Source organism: Rhagoletis pomonella, unplaced genomic scaffold, assembly GCF_013731165.1.
Source record: "Rhagoletis pomonella isolate Grant_MI unplaced genomic scaffold, Rhpom_1.0 Rhpom_scaffold_00007, whole genome shotgun sequence".
NCBI classification, from domain to species: Eukaryota; Metazoa; Arthropoda; class Insecta; order Diptera; family Tephritidae; genus Rhagoletis; species Rhagoletis pomonella.
This window is the reverse complement of record NW_023458561.1, coordinates 24109626-24124861: the sequence shown is the minus strand read 5'-3', so window position 1 is coordinate 24124861 and position 15236 is coordinate 24109626. Positions and strand designations below refer to the sequence as shown.

General features: G+C 33.6%; 2 protein-coding genes across 2 annotated transcripts in view; one reads left to right on the top strand and one right to left on the bottom strand.

The window, feature by feature from the left end:
- The window catches only part of LOC118742489 (calcium and integrin-binding family member 2), a 16404-nt gene extending 9095 nt beyond the window's left edge, over window positions 1-7309 (top strand). Inside the window, exon 2 of the mRNA XM_036474608.1 lies at window positions 5719-7309. Coding sequence (XP_036330501.1) covers window positions 5719-5936 — 218 coding nt within the window. The 3' untranslated portion in view covers window positions 5937-7309. The remainder of the gene's footprint in view (window positions 1-5718) is intronic.
- Window positions 7310-10723: 3414 nt separating this feature from the next.
- Window positions 10724-15236, bottom strand: part of LOC118743741 (homeobox protein orthopedia) — a 9352-nt gene continuing 4839 nt past the window's right edge. The window contains exons 3-5 of the mRNA XM_036476503.1: window positions 15054-15217; window positions 14714-14853; window positions 10724-10823 (exon numbers count right to left, since the gene is read on the bottom strand). Of these exons, the coding sequence (XP_036332396.1) occupies window positions 10724-10823; window positions 14714-14853; window positions 15054-15217 (404 nt within the window). The remainder of the gene's footprint in view (window positions 10824-14713; window positions 14854-15053; window positions 15218-15236) is intronic.

Here is a 15236-nt window from a genome sequence, read left to right as displayed (position 1 = left end):
AACCGCCATGTAAAATATACAACTTTTCTCGAACAATGCCCATTTAAGCATTTAACAAATCGTCAATAACAAATTATTAATGAAGATTGCAAAAAACAATCACTTTTGCATTTATTTTCACTTTGATTTAATCGGCTTATGGCATGGCTGTTGGAATTTTCATTTTTCTCTAGTGCTCAACAAACAAATGCCGACAAAAACACATGCATTTTTAATGTTGAACGCCTGAAACAAAACAACTTTGTAGACTTAGCGAACAAAGCTATTATAATTAAATTGAAATCAAAGTTGACTAACACACGAATAATTTTGACAAAAGCTTAGGCTGGGCGCAGGCAAATAAAAATACATATAATAAATGAGCCAAAAAAATATTGCACTCTGCTAAATTTTCCAAATGCATTCCTCTGTACTTTTATGTACACTTGTGGTCAGCTGATTAAGTCAAGTGACATTTTGACGAGTTTTGGCTATTTGTTTATTTAATGTTTATATCTTATTTTATAAAAGTTTAGCACTTTAGCTAACCAACTTTTTATTAAGAATTTTTAGAAAAATTTGGGTATGCAGTTTTGTAGCCCATTAAATTCTACAAGGTCAAAGTATAAATTTCAAGGCGCTAGGCATTTTCTATCATACAAACGAAATTATCGAGCATATTTTATATGGAGGAATATGCACAACACCGTCAGTAAAAAAAGTATTAAAAACAAACACGACTTTCTAGCGTCTAGAACTTGCACTTTAATCTACTAAAATTTAATGAAATACAAAACTGCATACCAAAAATTTTTCTGAAAAGTCGAAAAAAAAAATTTAAAACTTGTGGTTGCAAATGATGGATTTTCATAATTTTTGTACGCAGTTTGAAATGTGGATTTATGTGGCGCTGGTTAGATAAAGTGCTAAACTTTTATTAAAAAAAAAACTCTAAACATTAGAAAAGTAGCCAAAACTAGTCAAAATGTCACTTGACTTAATCAGCTGACCACAAGGGTATGTACATATGTAAATGTGTATGCATGCTATATTTATTATACCTATTTGCACAGATTTGCAAAGCTTTACAAATATGTACCTTTTCTACTTAATTCTTCTCAAAGTCAACGACAAAATCAATAAACACTTTGTCAATACCCGGCCGAACTTCGTTAAAGCATTTTAGTACTCGTTTAAGAAATAAGTTTGAATAGATGTTGTTATTGTTTGTAAAAAGCTACCTGTAGGAAAATCTACGTATTCCGAACTGATGTGCTTCTATACCAAAAAATATGGAATTTTTTTTTTGAGAAAAAATTAGTTTGGATTACGTAATACCAAGTCATAATGCTCGCGACTAAAGCTGATTGTAATAGTGATTTTTTTTGTGTCTTTGATGATCACAGAAAAAAAGAAGGGTTGATTTCAGTAGACCAAAAAAACAAGGTTCATTTATTAAGCAAGAGCTCCATACCCCATGGTTTGGTGGGCCTTAGAAAGAGCATCAGCATATGGAGACGTCCAGAAACTTTTTAGAGTTTATTGAATGCAGCTACTCCATTCGTAGTACATTTGTGATCTTAAAGCATAGACAGGCGGCAACGTTGATCCGGATTAACGACGCAGTTTATCCAATCAAAATTTTGCCTCGACAGACGGTCATTTAATTTTTTTATTCATTCAATTATAACTTCTATATTTCTTAAATAATGGTTTTAATTAGTTTTTTTTTACTTTCTTAATTAACTTAAATTAAACAAATTTTTACTAACTACACATTAATAAAATTTATAATGTGAAATATAAAATAAATAATAAAAATATAAATTTTTTAACAATCGCTCGAAGCGAGGAGCGAACCTGGGTCCTGCGGCATTGTAGTACGCAGCTCTTACCATTCGCCTACCGCACATGAAGCAATTGGCTGCTTTGTTTGCTTATTTGTTTGCTCAGGGAGCGTAAAATGCAAAAAATATGCAAAAGTAGAATGGATCCTCCCTCTTGTTGGCGGTAATGCAGTCACCATACTAATTCAAATAAGTTCTGATTCAATTTAAATTGGATTCCTATTTGAATTAGTATGGTGATTGCATTACAGCGTTGCCGTTTTGATACAAATGTATCATTTTTAATTTTTTTTTGCTAAATTTTAAGATTTGATACTTTTTTGTTCACAAATGCCCCATTTTGATACTTTTGGTTGGCAGATATTAATTTAAGAACACTATGCATTGAAGGCAAATCATTTTTTCTTGTTATTTAAAGTCTTAAAATTTTATATGTAGATATTTATAAGTTTGATTTATTAACTCTTGAAAGGGAAATACAACCCGGAATTTCTTTGCACATGCCGCTGTTATAGCGTCGCTAAACCACACAAAATCATTGCGCATTATCGGGCTTCCGTCGGTCATTTGTGTGATGTATGGGGTTGTTTGTTTGTACTAAATTGCACAGTTATTGCGCTAAAATCAAAATCATTTTGCTATTTTGCTTATTCTTGCGCCATTTTTAGTCTAGTTTTGACATTTCTGTGTGCAGATGGTGCTTTAAATTATGGATAAGAGCGTGGAAAAAAAATAAATTTTTTTAATATTCTTTTTAGCGTTTTAATTAGTCTAAGATTCGACAAGGGTACGACCTTCACCTATCTCTTTAATGGGTGAAATCTATTTTGTATGAATATCAGCACTTGTATTTGTACACGTAAAATTGCAAACGTTTAATTTGATTTTACACCAAAACGGATAAAAAATTACCAGTAAAATAAATGTATTTACGCATATCAAATTGTTATTGTTTTTATTTTATTTTATGGCTTTATTTTAAAGTTTGTTTTTCGATTTCCAGATGAATTACATTTATACAAAAAAGTATATTTGTGAGGCATATTTGTAGCGATTTCGTTAAAAACTGAAATGATAGCATGATTCTCTCACGGCTCTCTTTGCACTTAGAAATTTTATTTAAAAATCAAAAATCTATAGTCCTCCAAGTTTCTAAGTGAAGTTTTTTTTTGGGTAACTAAATACATGCGCTGCCAATGTGCCAGATATACAATTTTCTAGTCAAGTCAAGTCTGAGTGTTGCATAACTGAGCTTTTAGTCAGTGTCGTAATCGAAAATTCCCTTGATTCGAATTATGTTTGGGAATTAACTCTAGGACATAATCCGGATCAACTGTAGTTAATTCCCAAAAAAAATTACGGATTAACGAGTTGATATAGAATGCATATTAAGTCAAATTTACGCAGGAATTTCGCTGTACGGGTAGACCATTTCTACGAACCATTCCAAATGCAGAAGGGTCGATTCGTATCATAAGATTGTCAGTGGCAAAAAAAATAAAATCATTCTGTAGTCTGATTTTTCCTAATGGGACAGTGTGTGTATTTATATATTTGTAAATACGCACGTTTGCAAGTTGATGTAAAATTTATTGTGAACAATAATCCGATTTTCTCAATGTGATTGTCGCTCACTTCCAGGTGTCTGTGTTTAATTTTGTACATACAAATACGTATACCTACTCGTATATTGTTCATAAACTATTATGTAGAATCTCAATATGTACACTGATAGAAAAAAATTTTAGAATTGAAAAAAAACCTACTAAATTAAAAAAAGGATCAGTCCAGTGCCTTCGTCTTGACCAGTGGGCTGTGTCGGAGTCACTTGATATTATTAAAATCACATTCAAGCCAAAAACCGTACATGAAATATTCGTTTTGATTGAATTAAATTGGATTTAATAAATCAATATGAATTGCAAAATATTAATAATGAGCAATAGAGAAGCAGTTCCACATTAACTTCAATCGCAAGTGCTATCAGCTTATAAATAGACATACATATGCCATGAGGTTTATCACTACTTGGATTCTTATTTCATTTCATAATGCAGAAATTTCTAATGGTTTTAGAGGGATTTGTTTTCTCCTGAAAAGTATTTATTATTAAAATATATTTCATAAATAGCTTAAGAAATTTACTTTAGGGTCATTTTAGCGAAGACGATACCACAGGTTATCATAGATCGATTTTTATCGATTTATTTCTCGCTATTTTCTCTATTTTCATTGTTATAAACGCAAGCGTAGTGCGACTATCCCTCATAAAGTATTTTTTCATCAAGTTGTCAAGGCAATGCTCGTTGCTCGTTAAGTTGACAATGCAAATAATAATTATCCAAGGAGAAAGTACACCTCACATGGACTTTAAACCAGTGCTGCGTTATTACAAAAATAGATGTAATAAATGAGTCTTTTTTTTATTTTCAAATATGTTAATGCCATTAAAGCATAAAATGGGTCTTATCTACATACGAGAAAGGCCACTTTCGCAAAATGTAAATTTTCTGTGTAAATTAAATAATTAGGTTTTATACTTTTTTAGTTTCATAATAATCCCATATCTGACATCAAGTGTTAAGATTTTGAGACTTATCCAATAAATGGTTAAAGAGAAATGACTTGAAGTTTGAGCAAAAACGAGTTAAAATGTCCCACCGGTCACGTTGGAATGCCGCATTTTCATAAATTGGTCCATTTTGTGCACTCCCGTCTAAAGCTATTGATTTCGCAGCTGAATTACACCAATTACTGATTTTTCCATGGAAATATTTAAAAAGTGGTTTCAGATCGAGCACTTTAATTTGATACATGACTTGTCTCTGTACGTATTGTCTTAGAATAATAAATAGTATATATTTTCAATTAAAAAAATGTTTTTGCTGAATTTTTACACTGTTACCGTTTTTGTATATTCTACTTTTGCCATTTTCGCATTACTTTCATACTATTTTTGGTTTTCAGTTTCTGTACTTCTTTGAGCTATGAAATAGTTGGTCACATTAATTATGCATACACTACGTTTGAACACTTTTCACTTGATTTAAATACGTTATTATTTAATTATACTATTTTTTTATATTTAAAAACGAACATTTTTTAAACAGTAGTCAAATAAAAAATATTCATTTTTCCTAGGTACGCGTTTTTTTTCCTCAGTGTAGTAAAATATGCATAGTTAGCGGTAATGCAATTAAATAAAATTGAATAAACTTATAAGACATACACGAACGATTCGTACGTATGTATCTTGGCATGCGCCTGCATGTCTGTATGTATGTATGCAGTCTACTTGTGTGTGAAAAGCTGACTGCAGTACTCAGCAATAAAATTGCATTGCTGCAGGTAATCACTACAAATTGTAATGCATTATAAGGGCAGGAAATGCAGAAAATCTTAATGAAAATGACTATACTGCTTCAACTACACTGCACTGCACCGCACCACACGCTGCAAACTAAGTTGGGATACAGGCTCTTATCAGAAAAGCAAATTGCTTTGGGTACAAGCTTTGTAGGTCAACGTGCTGCAACTCGTATGAGACCTACGTATGTATATATGTATGTAATTCGCATCATCCTTTACAAAGCCATACCATGCTATCTTGCACTTGTATGTAAATGCGCACCTACAATATGTATGTATATACACATGTCTGCGTTTTGCTATTTGTTGTCACACACACATCTGCATCTGCATGCATATCCTGTACAGTATACCTGTTTAATACACTCACTGTTTAATTTCACTTCAGGCACACACACACACACACACACACAAAGAATTAAGTTACTACTTTCACAGTCAACCATCATTCGTTCACATTTGGCTCTGCACAATTTAACCTGTTTGTTCGTTCAATTCCATTTTCTCAACTTCCTTCATTCAGATTTTGATCAAGATGGCTTCATTGGTCACGCCGACCTCATGTCTTGTCTCACAACCATGACGAAGAATGAATTAAGTCCGGAGGAGCATCAACAGATAGCCGATAAGGTTATGGAAGAGGCGGATGTAGATGGTGATGGGAAATTGTCATTTCTTGAATTCGAGCATGTCATTCTGCGTGCCCCGGACTTCCTTTCCACCTTTCGCATACGCATCTAACATTATGGATATGCAAATATGACTATAAGGCTTTACTAGACACTTGGTTTTACTATGAAGTACATACATATGTACATATGTACATATATACAATGGTTGATTGTTGTATTTGTAATCAGTATATTTGCATAGTTATTTATATTGTAATTTTCTGCATACTGGCTACAACAAAGAAATAGAGCTTTTATGTGTCAAAGATTTATATTGAATCTGAGTACAATATGTCACATTCTGAATTCAATGATTGACTTCAATGCAATTGAATGTAACTGTTAGTATTGATTGAGTTTTATTTGAAAAGTGCCAATCAGCACAGATTTCTGCCAACGTTTGAGTTATTTAGTTCTTTAAGATAAACATATTTGCAAAATGCAGTCAATTTATCTAAGAGTTGATTAATTTTTAACAATACTTACAGTAATAGATTGGAACCATTCTAGTAAGATTTTGAGGTAAATAATACCCTATTTCCACCAACAGCTTTACTGCAGTTAAGAGCTAAGGTAAGTTCCAAGAATTTAAAACATGGGGTGAATCGGCAAGGTAATTACCGCTGCATATTGTCCTCCATGGTACGGCCGCAACGAGCGCTCTTAGACTCAGGGAGGCCGAAACGGGGAAGGCAACCAATTTCGGGCATGCAGCAATAGTGAATGAAATTAAAGGGGCCGGCTAAATGGAATTAAAGCTAACATAGAAGCTAGCACTGATTACATTACGCCTGTTTGGGACTTTTAATACGAAGATACCCATTAGGTTCCCGCCTGAAGAAGAATGGGATGCAGGACTACCAGTAGCAAAGGGAGATTATATCCATCTACACTGACGGTTCAAAGATGAAATAAGGAACCGGAGTCGGTGTCTACTCGAAGGACCTGCAGATCAACCGGTCCTTTCGTCTACCGAACGACTACTGCAGTGTTTTCTAAGGGGAGATCTACGCTATAGAGAGGGAGGCTAGTCATTTACGTAGTAGTAGAGTTCCAGAAGGCAAAGGCACTGCTTTTACCGACAGTCAGGCAGAACTGTTGGCAATAGGATCTAAAATAGTGATATCGGGAATTGTATGGAAATGTCGCACCACGCTGGCGTCACTGAGCCGTATCAACGTCACTCTATGCTGGGTTCTCGGGCATAGCAATAACACAAACGGTAATAACGCAAAATTTGCTTTATTTCACTTTTAAAATCTGAGTTTTGCCTTATAACCTTTCTTGGAAACAAATTTTGCCTTAAGGCGGACCACCCTCAACAAAATAACAAAATGGTATTATGTAGTACCAGGTTCCAGCATAAAAACATCCATGAAGCTACACGGCTATCTCCAGATAAAAAAATAAGAAAATCAAGATACGCACCCGCCTCTGTGCAGCCCAACAATGCAAAGAAAGCTTAAGTTCAAAAAGCTGCAATCACAACAGATGGTACGATGAGGAGTGTCAAGAAGCTGCTAAATAGGGAAGCGAGACGTGAGTGCGAAGAGCTAGAGATGCTGGCCGACTGGAAGGGTGCAAGACCGGGGCGAACTCATGTAAGAGCAACCATGGCGGCTTAGTGATCGTTGTCCAGAATGCACTTAAAATTATGTAGGGAACAATTTTCTTCTGAATTGTAGCAGCACGAAAAGTTGTGAAGAAGACAACCCCAAGCCGTTGATCAATATCACTGGCTCTGTCTGAATCGGGAAAGACCTTTTTGAGCCGTTTGATACCAAGCGAGGTTTCAGACATCTTAATCTTTTCTGATGTTGGACAAGATAATAAAAGCCGCTGAACTGAACGGCTCAGGCATAATACTTTACGAGAGCGTACAATTGACGACATTTGCCGACGACATCGACATTATCGGCTATGCTGGCTAGCTCATGTTGTTCGAAGGGACAGAAACGCTCCAGCTCAGAAAGTATTCAACGCTGTTCGCGATGCTGGTAACAGAGGAAGAGCAAGGCTATTGAAAGATCAGGTGGAGAAGGACTTGGCTTCATTTGGCATTTTCAATTGGCGTCAATTGATAGCGAAGAGAAGCGACGGACGTGCTGTTTTATATCCCTTAATCTAGGCTTTGTTAAAGCTAATTCTTCTAAATCGCAGCTTTTCAACTTATTTTTTTGTTATTTTTTTATACAAAATTTAGGAAAATTTAAAAAATTTGCATCAAAATTTTTGAAGTTTTTAATCTGAATTTTTAGAACATTTTGCGTATGCAGTTTTATTGGCCATAGAATTTTAGATGAGTGAAGAGGAAGTTTCAAGCGGCCAAAAAATAGCGAAGATTTTTAACATTTTTTTTTGCTGGCGATTTTTGCACATTTTTCCTTCTATGCATGAATTTCTCAAGAAATAAAATGCGGGAGACCGCTCGCAACAAAGTTTACAATATTATGGTAATTTTTTTAAATTGCGCTTGTTATATAAAAATAAAACGGCAAGAGTAGTCACCAAAAAAAAAAAATTATTAAAAATTAACGCGACTTTTTAGCCGGTTGGAACTTGCACTTCATTGGACTAAAATTGTATAAATTGTATGGACCATAAAATTGCGTGCCCAGAAATGTTCGAAAGATTAAGATTAAAAGTTTGGCACTTTGTTGAAAATTTTTAGAATTTTCTTAAATTTTGCATAAAGTTTGAATCTTTTATTTATATTGTTTTTGCCAAAGCTTGGACAATATTACAAAATATTGTGAGTATCTATTCAAAAAAAGACAAAAAAATCAACATGTGGTCACTTGTTTGAGTCACTAGAGCTATTCACATAAAGTCCTTTTATATTTAATTTTTATTATTTTTATTTATTTTATAAGTACGTATTTATTTACATGTATAAGTAGCTAGCTCACGCATTACTGTCTTAAATTTATTTTTATTTAATTAGCAGCAATGCGATATTAAATTATTGTATACATATTTAGTGTATATTTATCCATGGCTATCTTAAGTTTAAATGGAGCTATTAAATAAAGTCTATTACATTTTTAATTCTTTGTGGAAAACATCTTCATTATCTTTTACATTGTTAACATTTGAATTAAATTTCTTGTTATCGATTTTCAGTTGGTGGCATAGTGCAACAGCGTTGCGTGTCACTGAAAATGTACAGTAAAAGTGAAAAAGTGAAAATTTCAAAAGCCCCATCGCAGATTTGCTGCAAGAGTGTCAGAATCCAAAATATCAAAAACTCAAGAAAAACTGCTTTAAAGTTTCAAATTTACATAAACAGTTAGCACATATTTCTGTTTACCTAACTGATTTTTTATTTTTTTTTTTTTTTTTTTTTGATCATGACACTCTTGCAGCAAATGTGCGTTATCAACTTGAAATTTTGTTGTAAAAATTTTATTTGAAAAACTCAAAAACAAACACAAGAGAAACAACGCGGTTAACGTGGATACGAGGCATTCACGCGTTCATATGAATTGCCCTATTGTTTAATGTAACCTTTAAAACCGTTCAGTCTGCGAAAGTTGCTCTCTCAATTTGTAAGGATGCCATCCAAATGGAGGAACCTATAGTTTTTTGAGAAACCTTTTGATGGCGGAATCACTCGCGTAACTTTATCATTGGCTGCACAGGGGCTATTACTATCAGAAGAAACTCCTTTTTTAAACAAAAAGTAACACTTTGCTTTAAAATTTTAAGTTTCTAGTCATTTAAAAAAATTTTAAACACAAAAAACTCTTTCTGTAACAATATTTATTGAATGTAGTACCTACTAAGTACTTATCTTGCCTAGTCGACCAGAAGATCGCAGTTTTCGGATAGTAAGAAGAAATTGAGCTTTGTAGTTTTTAATTCATCAGCTTGTTAAAATTTAAAATGGCACATTTTTGTTCGCAAAATTTTTACGGTGTGATAAATTTTAAAAATTGTTTGATTAAACCGGGCACATATATTACTAATTTTCGTACGTTTAAATAAAATCGAAGTACAAAGACGTGAAATGTTTATACGAATAATACCGACAAAAAAATATATCAAATATAAATTATTGGCTTTAAAGCCTGTTGTTACTTAAAATACATATTATTGCACAGATAGAAAAATTGGAAAGGCTTTTTAAAATAATGCCACAGTGTTATTTGTAAACACAATCACTTACGGCGTTTTCAATTCTACCTATTCTATAAATGTTGCCTTCTTAGCACAAATACATAGGAAAGGGCAATGAGAAGGCAACATTTTTCGGTAGAGTAGAAAACGCCATAAGTGATTGTGTTTAGCAACAACACTGTGGAAAACAATTGCTTTTGAGTCCTCAGCGAAATAATGCCCAAACGTTAGTATCCATGCGTGTTAGTCAAATCCGAAGGAATTTTAGTACATCCAATTTTTTCACAAATTAATATTTTATAACAATTTTAATTACATATATATTGGCTAGCAAAGATATCAACTATCGTACCTACATATCAGTGTCTTACAGATTTAATTTTTGTAGCTGAGCCCTCAAGTGACTGAGTGGGTCCAGTCGAAAAGCTTCGAAATTGGGCTTCTTTCCAAAGACGTATATGTCGCAAATTCTAAATACATTAAGATGACAGATTGCCCCAACAGTGACACCGGATTATGGGTCTATGATGTTAATAATAACTCCTTTCATACTCAAAATAATATCCTCGTCCATCAAGTCCAACCATTACAACCAATAAAGATTATAGTTACATTTACAGTATGGAGATCTGATCCAGATGCCTAGCTACTGTCGCCTTTCATATGAATATTGACTTCCGTGACGACGTTGAGTCGCTGTATTTCATTACATATGCATTATGTTTTGGAATAAAGGGTCTAGTACTGCACGCTGCGGTATATCATAGTCATCTTGAATTCCCTATCGTTCTCGAAGGTATTGTATTGCAGGACATTTCCCTCAAAGTAGTTGGCGAATCTAGTAGGGAGAAATTTGAGCGCGGAAAACACTGCTAAAGTTGCTGGAGTCCACTGCAGGAATGCCAAATTAAATGCATTTTTTGTATAGAGGTTGACCCTTATACAGCACATATTTATTGGGCTTCCAGTACTTTTAATGTCATTTAAGTTGATCGAATTTGTTTTGTAATAGGCTGCTGGATTCTTCAATGCCCTTAATCAGGCGTTTGTGCACAATACCATTTAGGATATTTCTTTAAGAATCCCCAGCATGCAAAGTGGACTGAGGAGGGTCGTGACGTCGAACGGTTTATTGGGCTTCAGACCCGTCGATAGGGAAAATAGGGGTGAAAATTTTGCTTTGGCCTTAAGTTATTTAAATTAATTTTTCGGTGTTATATACACCGTGCGACAGTAAATTTGACAAAAAAAATTAATATAATCATATCATATCATATAAAAGAAAAAATTCTGTACAGTCATAACAATAATTTTTTTTGGTGTATAAGGACGAATGGGTATGGAAAATGTTCTTTACAAATTTTGTTCTTAAATATCCTAGAAAATTTGCAATATTTTATTTTGTAAAAAATTATTGTTTGAGGACTAATATACGATTTCGACCTGTAAACTTTATTAACTTAAAAAGATAAAATTTATTAAAAGCGCATTTTCAATACCTATTCGTCCTTGTAAACCAAAAAACTTTATTGTTTTACAATTCTACAGAATTTTCTCTTTGATTTGGTACCCATATTGTTATTCTGCATTGCAATGATTTTTAAAATAATTTTTTGAATTAATCATATCTTTAAAATTTCAAAGTCCTTCGCAAAAAAATCCTGACGTCAATGTGAAAAACTAAAAATGCAATTTTACTATATTTGGCCCATAGTTTCGTGGATATATCGATTCTTTCGTGTGTTTTGAAATTAAATAAGCCAAACAGATCGATGACCAGTTTTTTTTTTTTTAATTTGTATGTGGCCAATTTGTATATATCTACGGAAATTCATAAGACAGTTTGTCGTGTTTTTCGTGTGCTTGCTTTAAAAACGGATATTTAAAGAGGTCCAAGCAAGCGAGCTGAATTATTCTTAGGGCAAGCAAATATTAAAAATGCGAGTCATTTTTGGAAATTGCTCCAGCTGCGAGTTCAGCGAATTGCTTTAGAAATAAAATAAAAATGCTTGTAAATTTCACCAAAATTCATAAAATTTAGTGCTTTTCTAGAAGGTGGGCGTCATAAGTTTTCAAGTATGCGACCAGGATGCACCGAATTTCATCAAAACATATTTTTTTAACATTCCCGCTTATTATTTTTTTAGAGTAGGTGAACAATATAATTAACCAATTTTGCCGTTATTTTAGGTGCACGCTATGCTGTAAAAAATTGTGCTGAGGTGGACCAAAATGCTCTCAGGGTTTGACAAACATATACGCATACTCTTCTTGGGGTTGTTCCATAGTGTAATTTACTTAATCGAAATTAGTAAAAACAATTGAAAAATTTAAAATATTAATAACAGTTAGACTAACAGTAAAGAGACAAACTTATCTGAATTTTTATAAATTTGTTTTCCAGATACCTATGTACATTATACCGTACCGAAAACAAGTTTGTGAGTTTAAAGTATTTTTTGTGAGGTAATTTTGAAACAAATTTTTTTTTTTTTTGCCAAAGATAGGGATCGCCTTTTTACATTTTTTGGTGACACCTACATTCGGCAATTGTGTGGTACATTAGGGTGGTAGCAACTGAGATGCGGTGGGTAAGTACTAGAGCGGGGTAAGTTAAGTCACTGAAACACTTTGAAATAAAACAAATTATGCTGAAGATATACAAAAAAAAGTTAAAAAGTCGACCCCTCGGTTCGGCCAACAAATTATTATTTTTTTTTTCGAAATTGCCTTACAAAAATACTTTAGACTCATGGGTGAACGGCGAAGCTTTCTTCTCCCCTGTAAGGTTGCTGGTCTAATGTACATACAGTGGCCGAACAAATTATAGTCGCACCACATTTTGACAAGTTTTAACATATTATTTACTTTTTTTTGTTATTTAGTTTTAGTTTTTTTTTTAATAAAACTATAGCAAATTCTTTAACCAAAGCCATTAAAATCCAACTTTGTGCAATAACAAAAAAAAAATCAACAAAATTTTGTAAAAATTTCAAGCTCTTTTTATTAGATTTCCTAGAAAGATTCTGACTATGCAGTTTTTCAGCCAATAGTATAAATTGTTGAGTCGACTTAAGGAAGCAAATGGACAAAAAAAAAATTAAAAAAAAAATCAAGATTAATTTTTAGCCGTTCGAAACTTCTTCGTGAATCTAATGGGCTGCGAAACTACGTACTCAAAATCTTTCTAGGAAATCTAATTAAAAAGCTCCAAATTTTTAGGAAAGTTTTTTGAATTAAATTTTATTTTAATATTGCACAAAGTTTGAAACTTAGATTTACAAGGATTCATTAAAGAATGAACTATATTTTTATAAAAAAAAAATTGCAAAATAAGAAAAAAATATGTTAAAATTTTGCAAAATATGGTGCGGCTATAATGTGTTCGACCACTGTTTAACTCATAGCTACAGAACATTTGTCGGTTCTAATTTTTATCTTTTTTTATTTTACTTTTTTTAACATCTTAGCAACATTAACTTATGGTATATTATTACATAATTACTTACAAGCACACACATATTTATCTTTAAATAACTACATATTTACTTAAATGTCATTAAGTTTAACTTTTTATATGATAATTTATAATTACTCGTTCACTGCGCTATATATCGTATACATTTGTTCTTACTCATTTTATAGTCTTTAATTCCATTTATCAATTCGTTAAGTTTTAATTACAGTTAAATTTTCCTTACGGTTTCTTTTTATATACAAAATTATTACATCAAGAATATACTATATATTGTTTTATTATATTTGTTAACAAAAAAAAACAAGGTTTAATTGCAGTGTAAAAATTATTAACAGCAGCTATTTTCAGCGAAATTTGTGTTTTGTGCAAATGTATCTTTTTCAATTTTTTTTCTATAAAATTACATTTAAACTTGCAGTAAATACACTGGAGGGAGAACATAATAACTTCTAGCAATTAAAATATATTTTGCACATTGTATCTAAAAAAAAATTTTAAATATACTTTGCAAGTGCTTTATTACATATATACTTACACCTAAACCACTGTTCGGTCTTAGCTTTTTACAACTTTATGTGTCACTCAATTACATATATCTAATTACTTGTATAGCTTAATTTTAATATTTGCATTTTGCTTGCGGTTCACTGTTTACGTATACGTCGTTCAATTCATTGCTAAGTAGTCTTTCAGCAAACTTTTTAACAAAATCCTTTCCTTACTCGTATGTATGTATGTACCCCACATGTGTCCATCCTCACCACCAGCCATGTTGCGCTACAGTGTTTTCAAAATGGTCTTAACTTCGTGCGCTGGACATCATAGAACAATCTCACCACCTTTGCCCCCCTACACCGTATCCGCCTCCGCCGCCATCACTTTCTGCTTTGGGCCAATTCTAGAATTCATGATTCCCACAACTTGGAAAACCGTAATCCGAAAAGCTTTCAAAGCTTTTCAACAAATTTCAGTAGACCGAATTGTGGTGCTCGTAGTTGTTGTGTGCGGCAGCAGCGTGATGCAAGTACGAGGGAATCGCCGAGGTCGCATTCAGCTCGGATGCGCGTCGCCGCAAGGCGGCTATACTGTGTCCTCGCCAAACATCGTCTTCGCCGACGCCGTTGCCGCCATCTGATGGCGATTGCATGGATTGATGACAATGTGGCACCATATGTGAACCGCCATTGTTTGCCGCATGTTCCTGATGTTGTGACTGGGATTGTTGTTGTTGTTGTTGTTGTTGCTGCTGCTGTTGTTGTTGCTGTTGTGACGGTGGCTGTTGATGATGGTGGTTTTGTTGGTGGGCTTGCTGTTGCTGTTGTTGCTGCTGCTGTTGTTGTTGTTGTTGTTGCGGCGTTGGTGGTTGTTGTTGGTGATGTGGTGGGCCACCCTGTGAATAGCGAAAAATTTGTTCACTAATTTAGCAGGTACGCATAGAGGTGAATAAAAATTAATGTGTGGTGATTATTTGGAGTTTAGTCGATACACAAACCACAGCAGCAAAAATGTCCTTGTAATCCTTGCAACAGGACATTTCGCCCGTAAATGGTGGAAAGTTCTTGCTACCTTTCACCACAATTGAGTACTCACCATTTGGTCGCCATTCATCTCATTTTGCCCTGCATTTGGCTGATTCGACAGTGGTGGCGTGACCGACGAGCACGAATTAATGTTCGGTGGCGTGGTCGTGGTAGGTGAGCCGCTGGCGCCGCAACTAACGCCACCAACCGTATGCTGATACATCATCGAGTCACCTGAAAAGCGTAGAAAAAA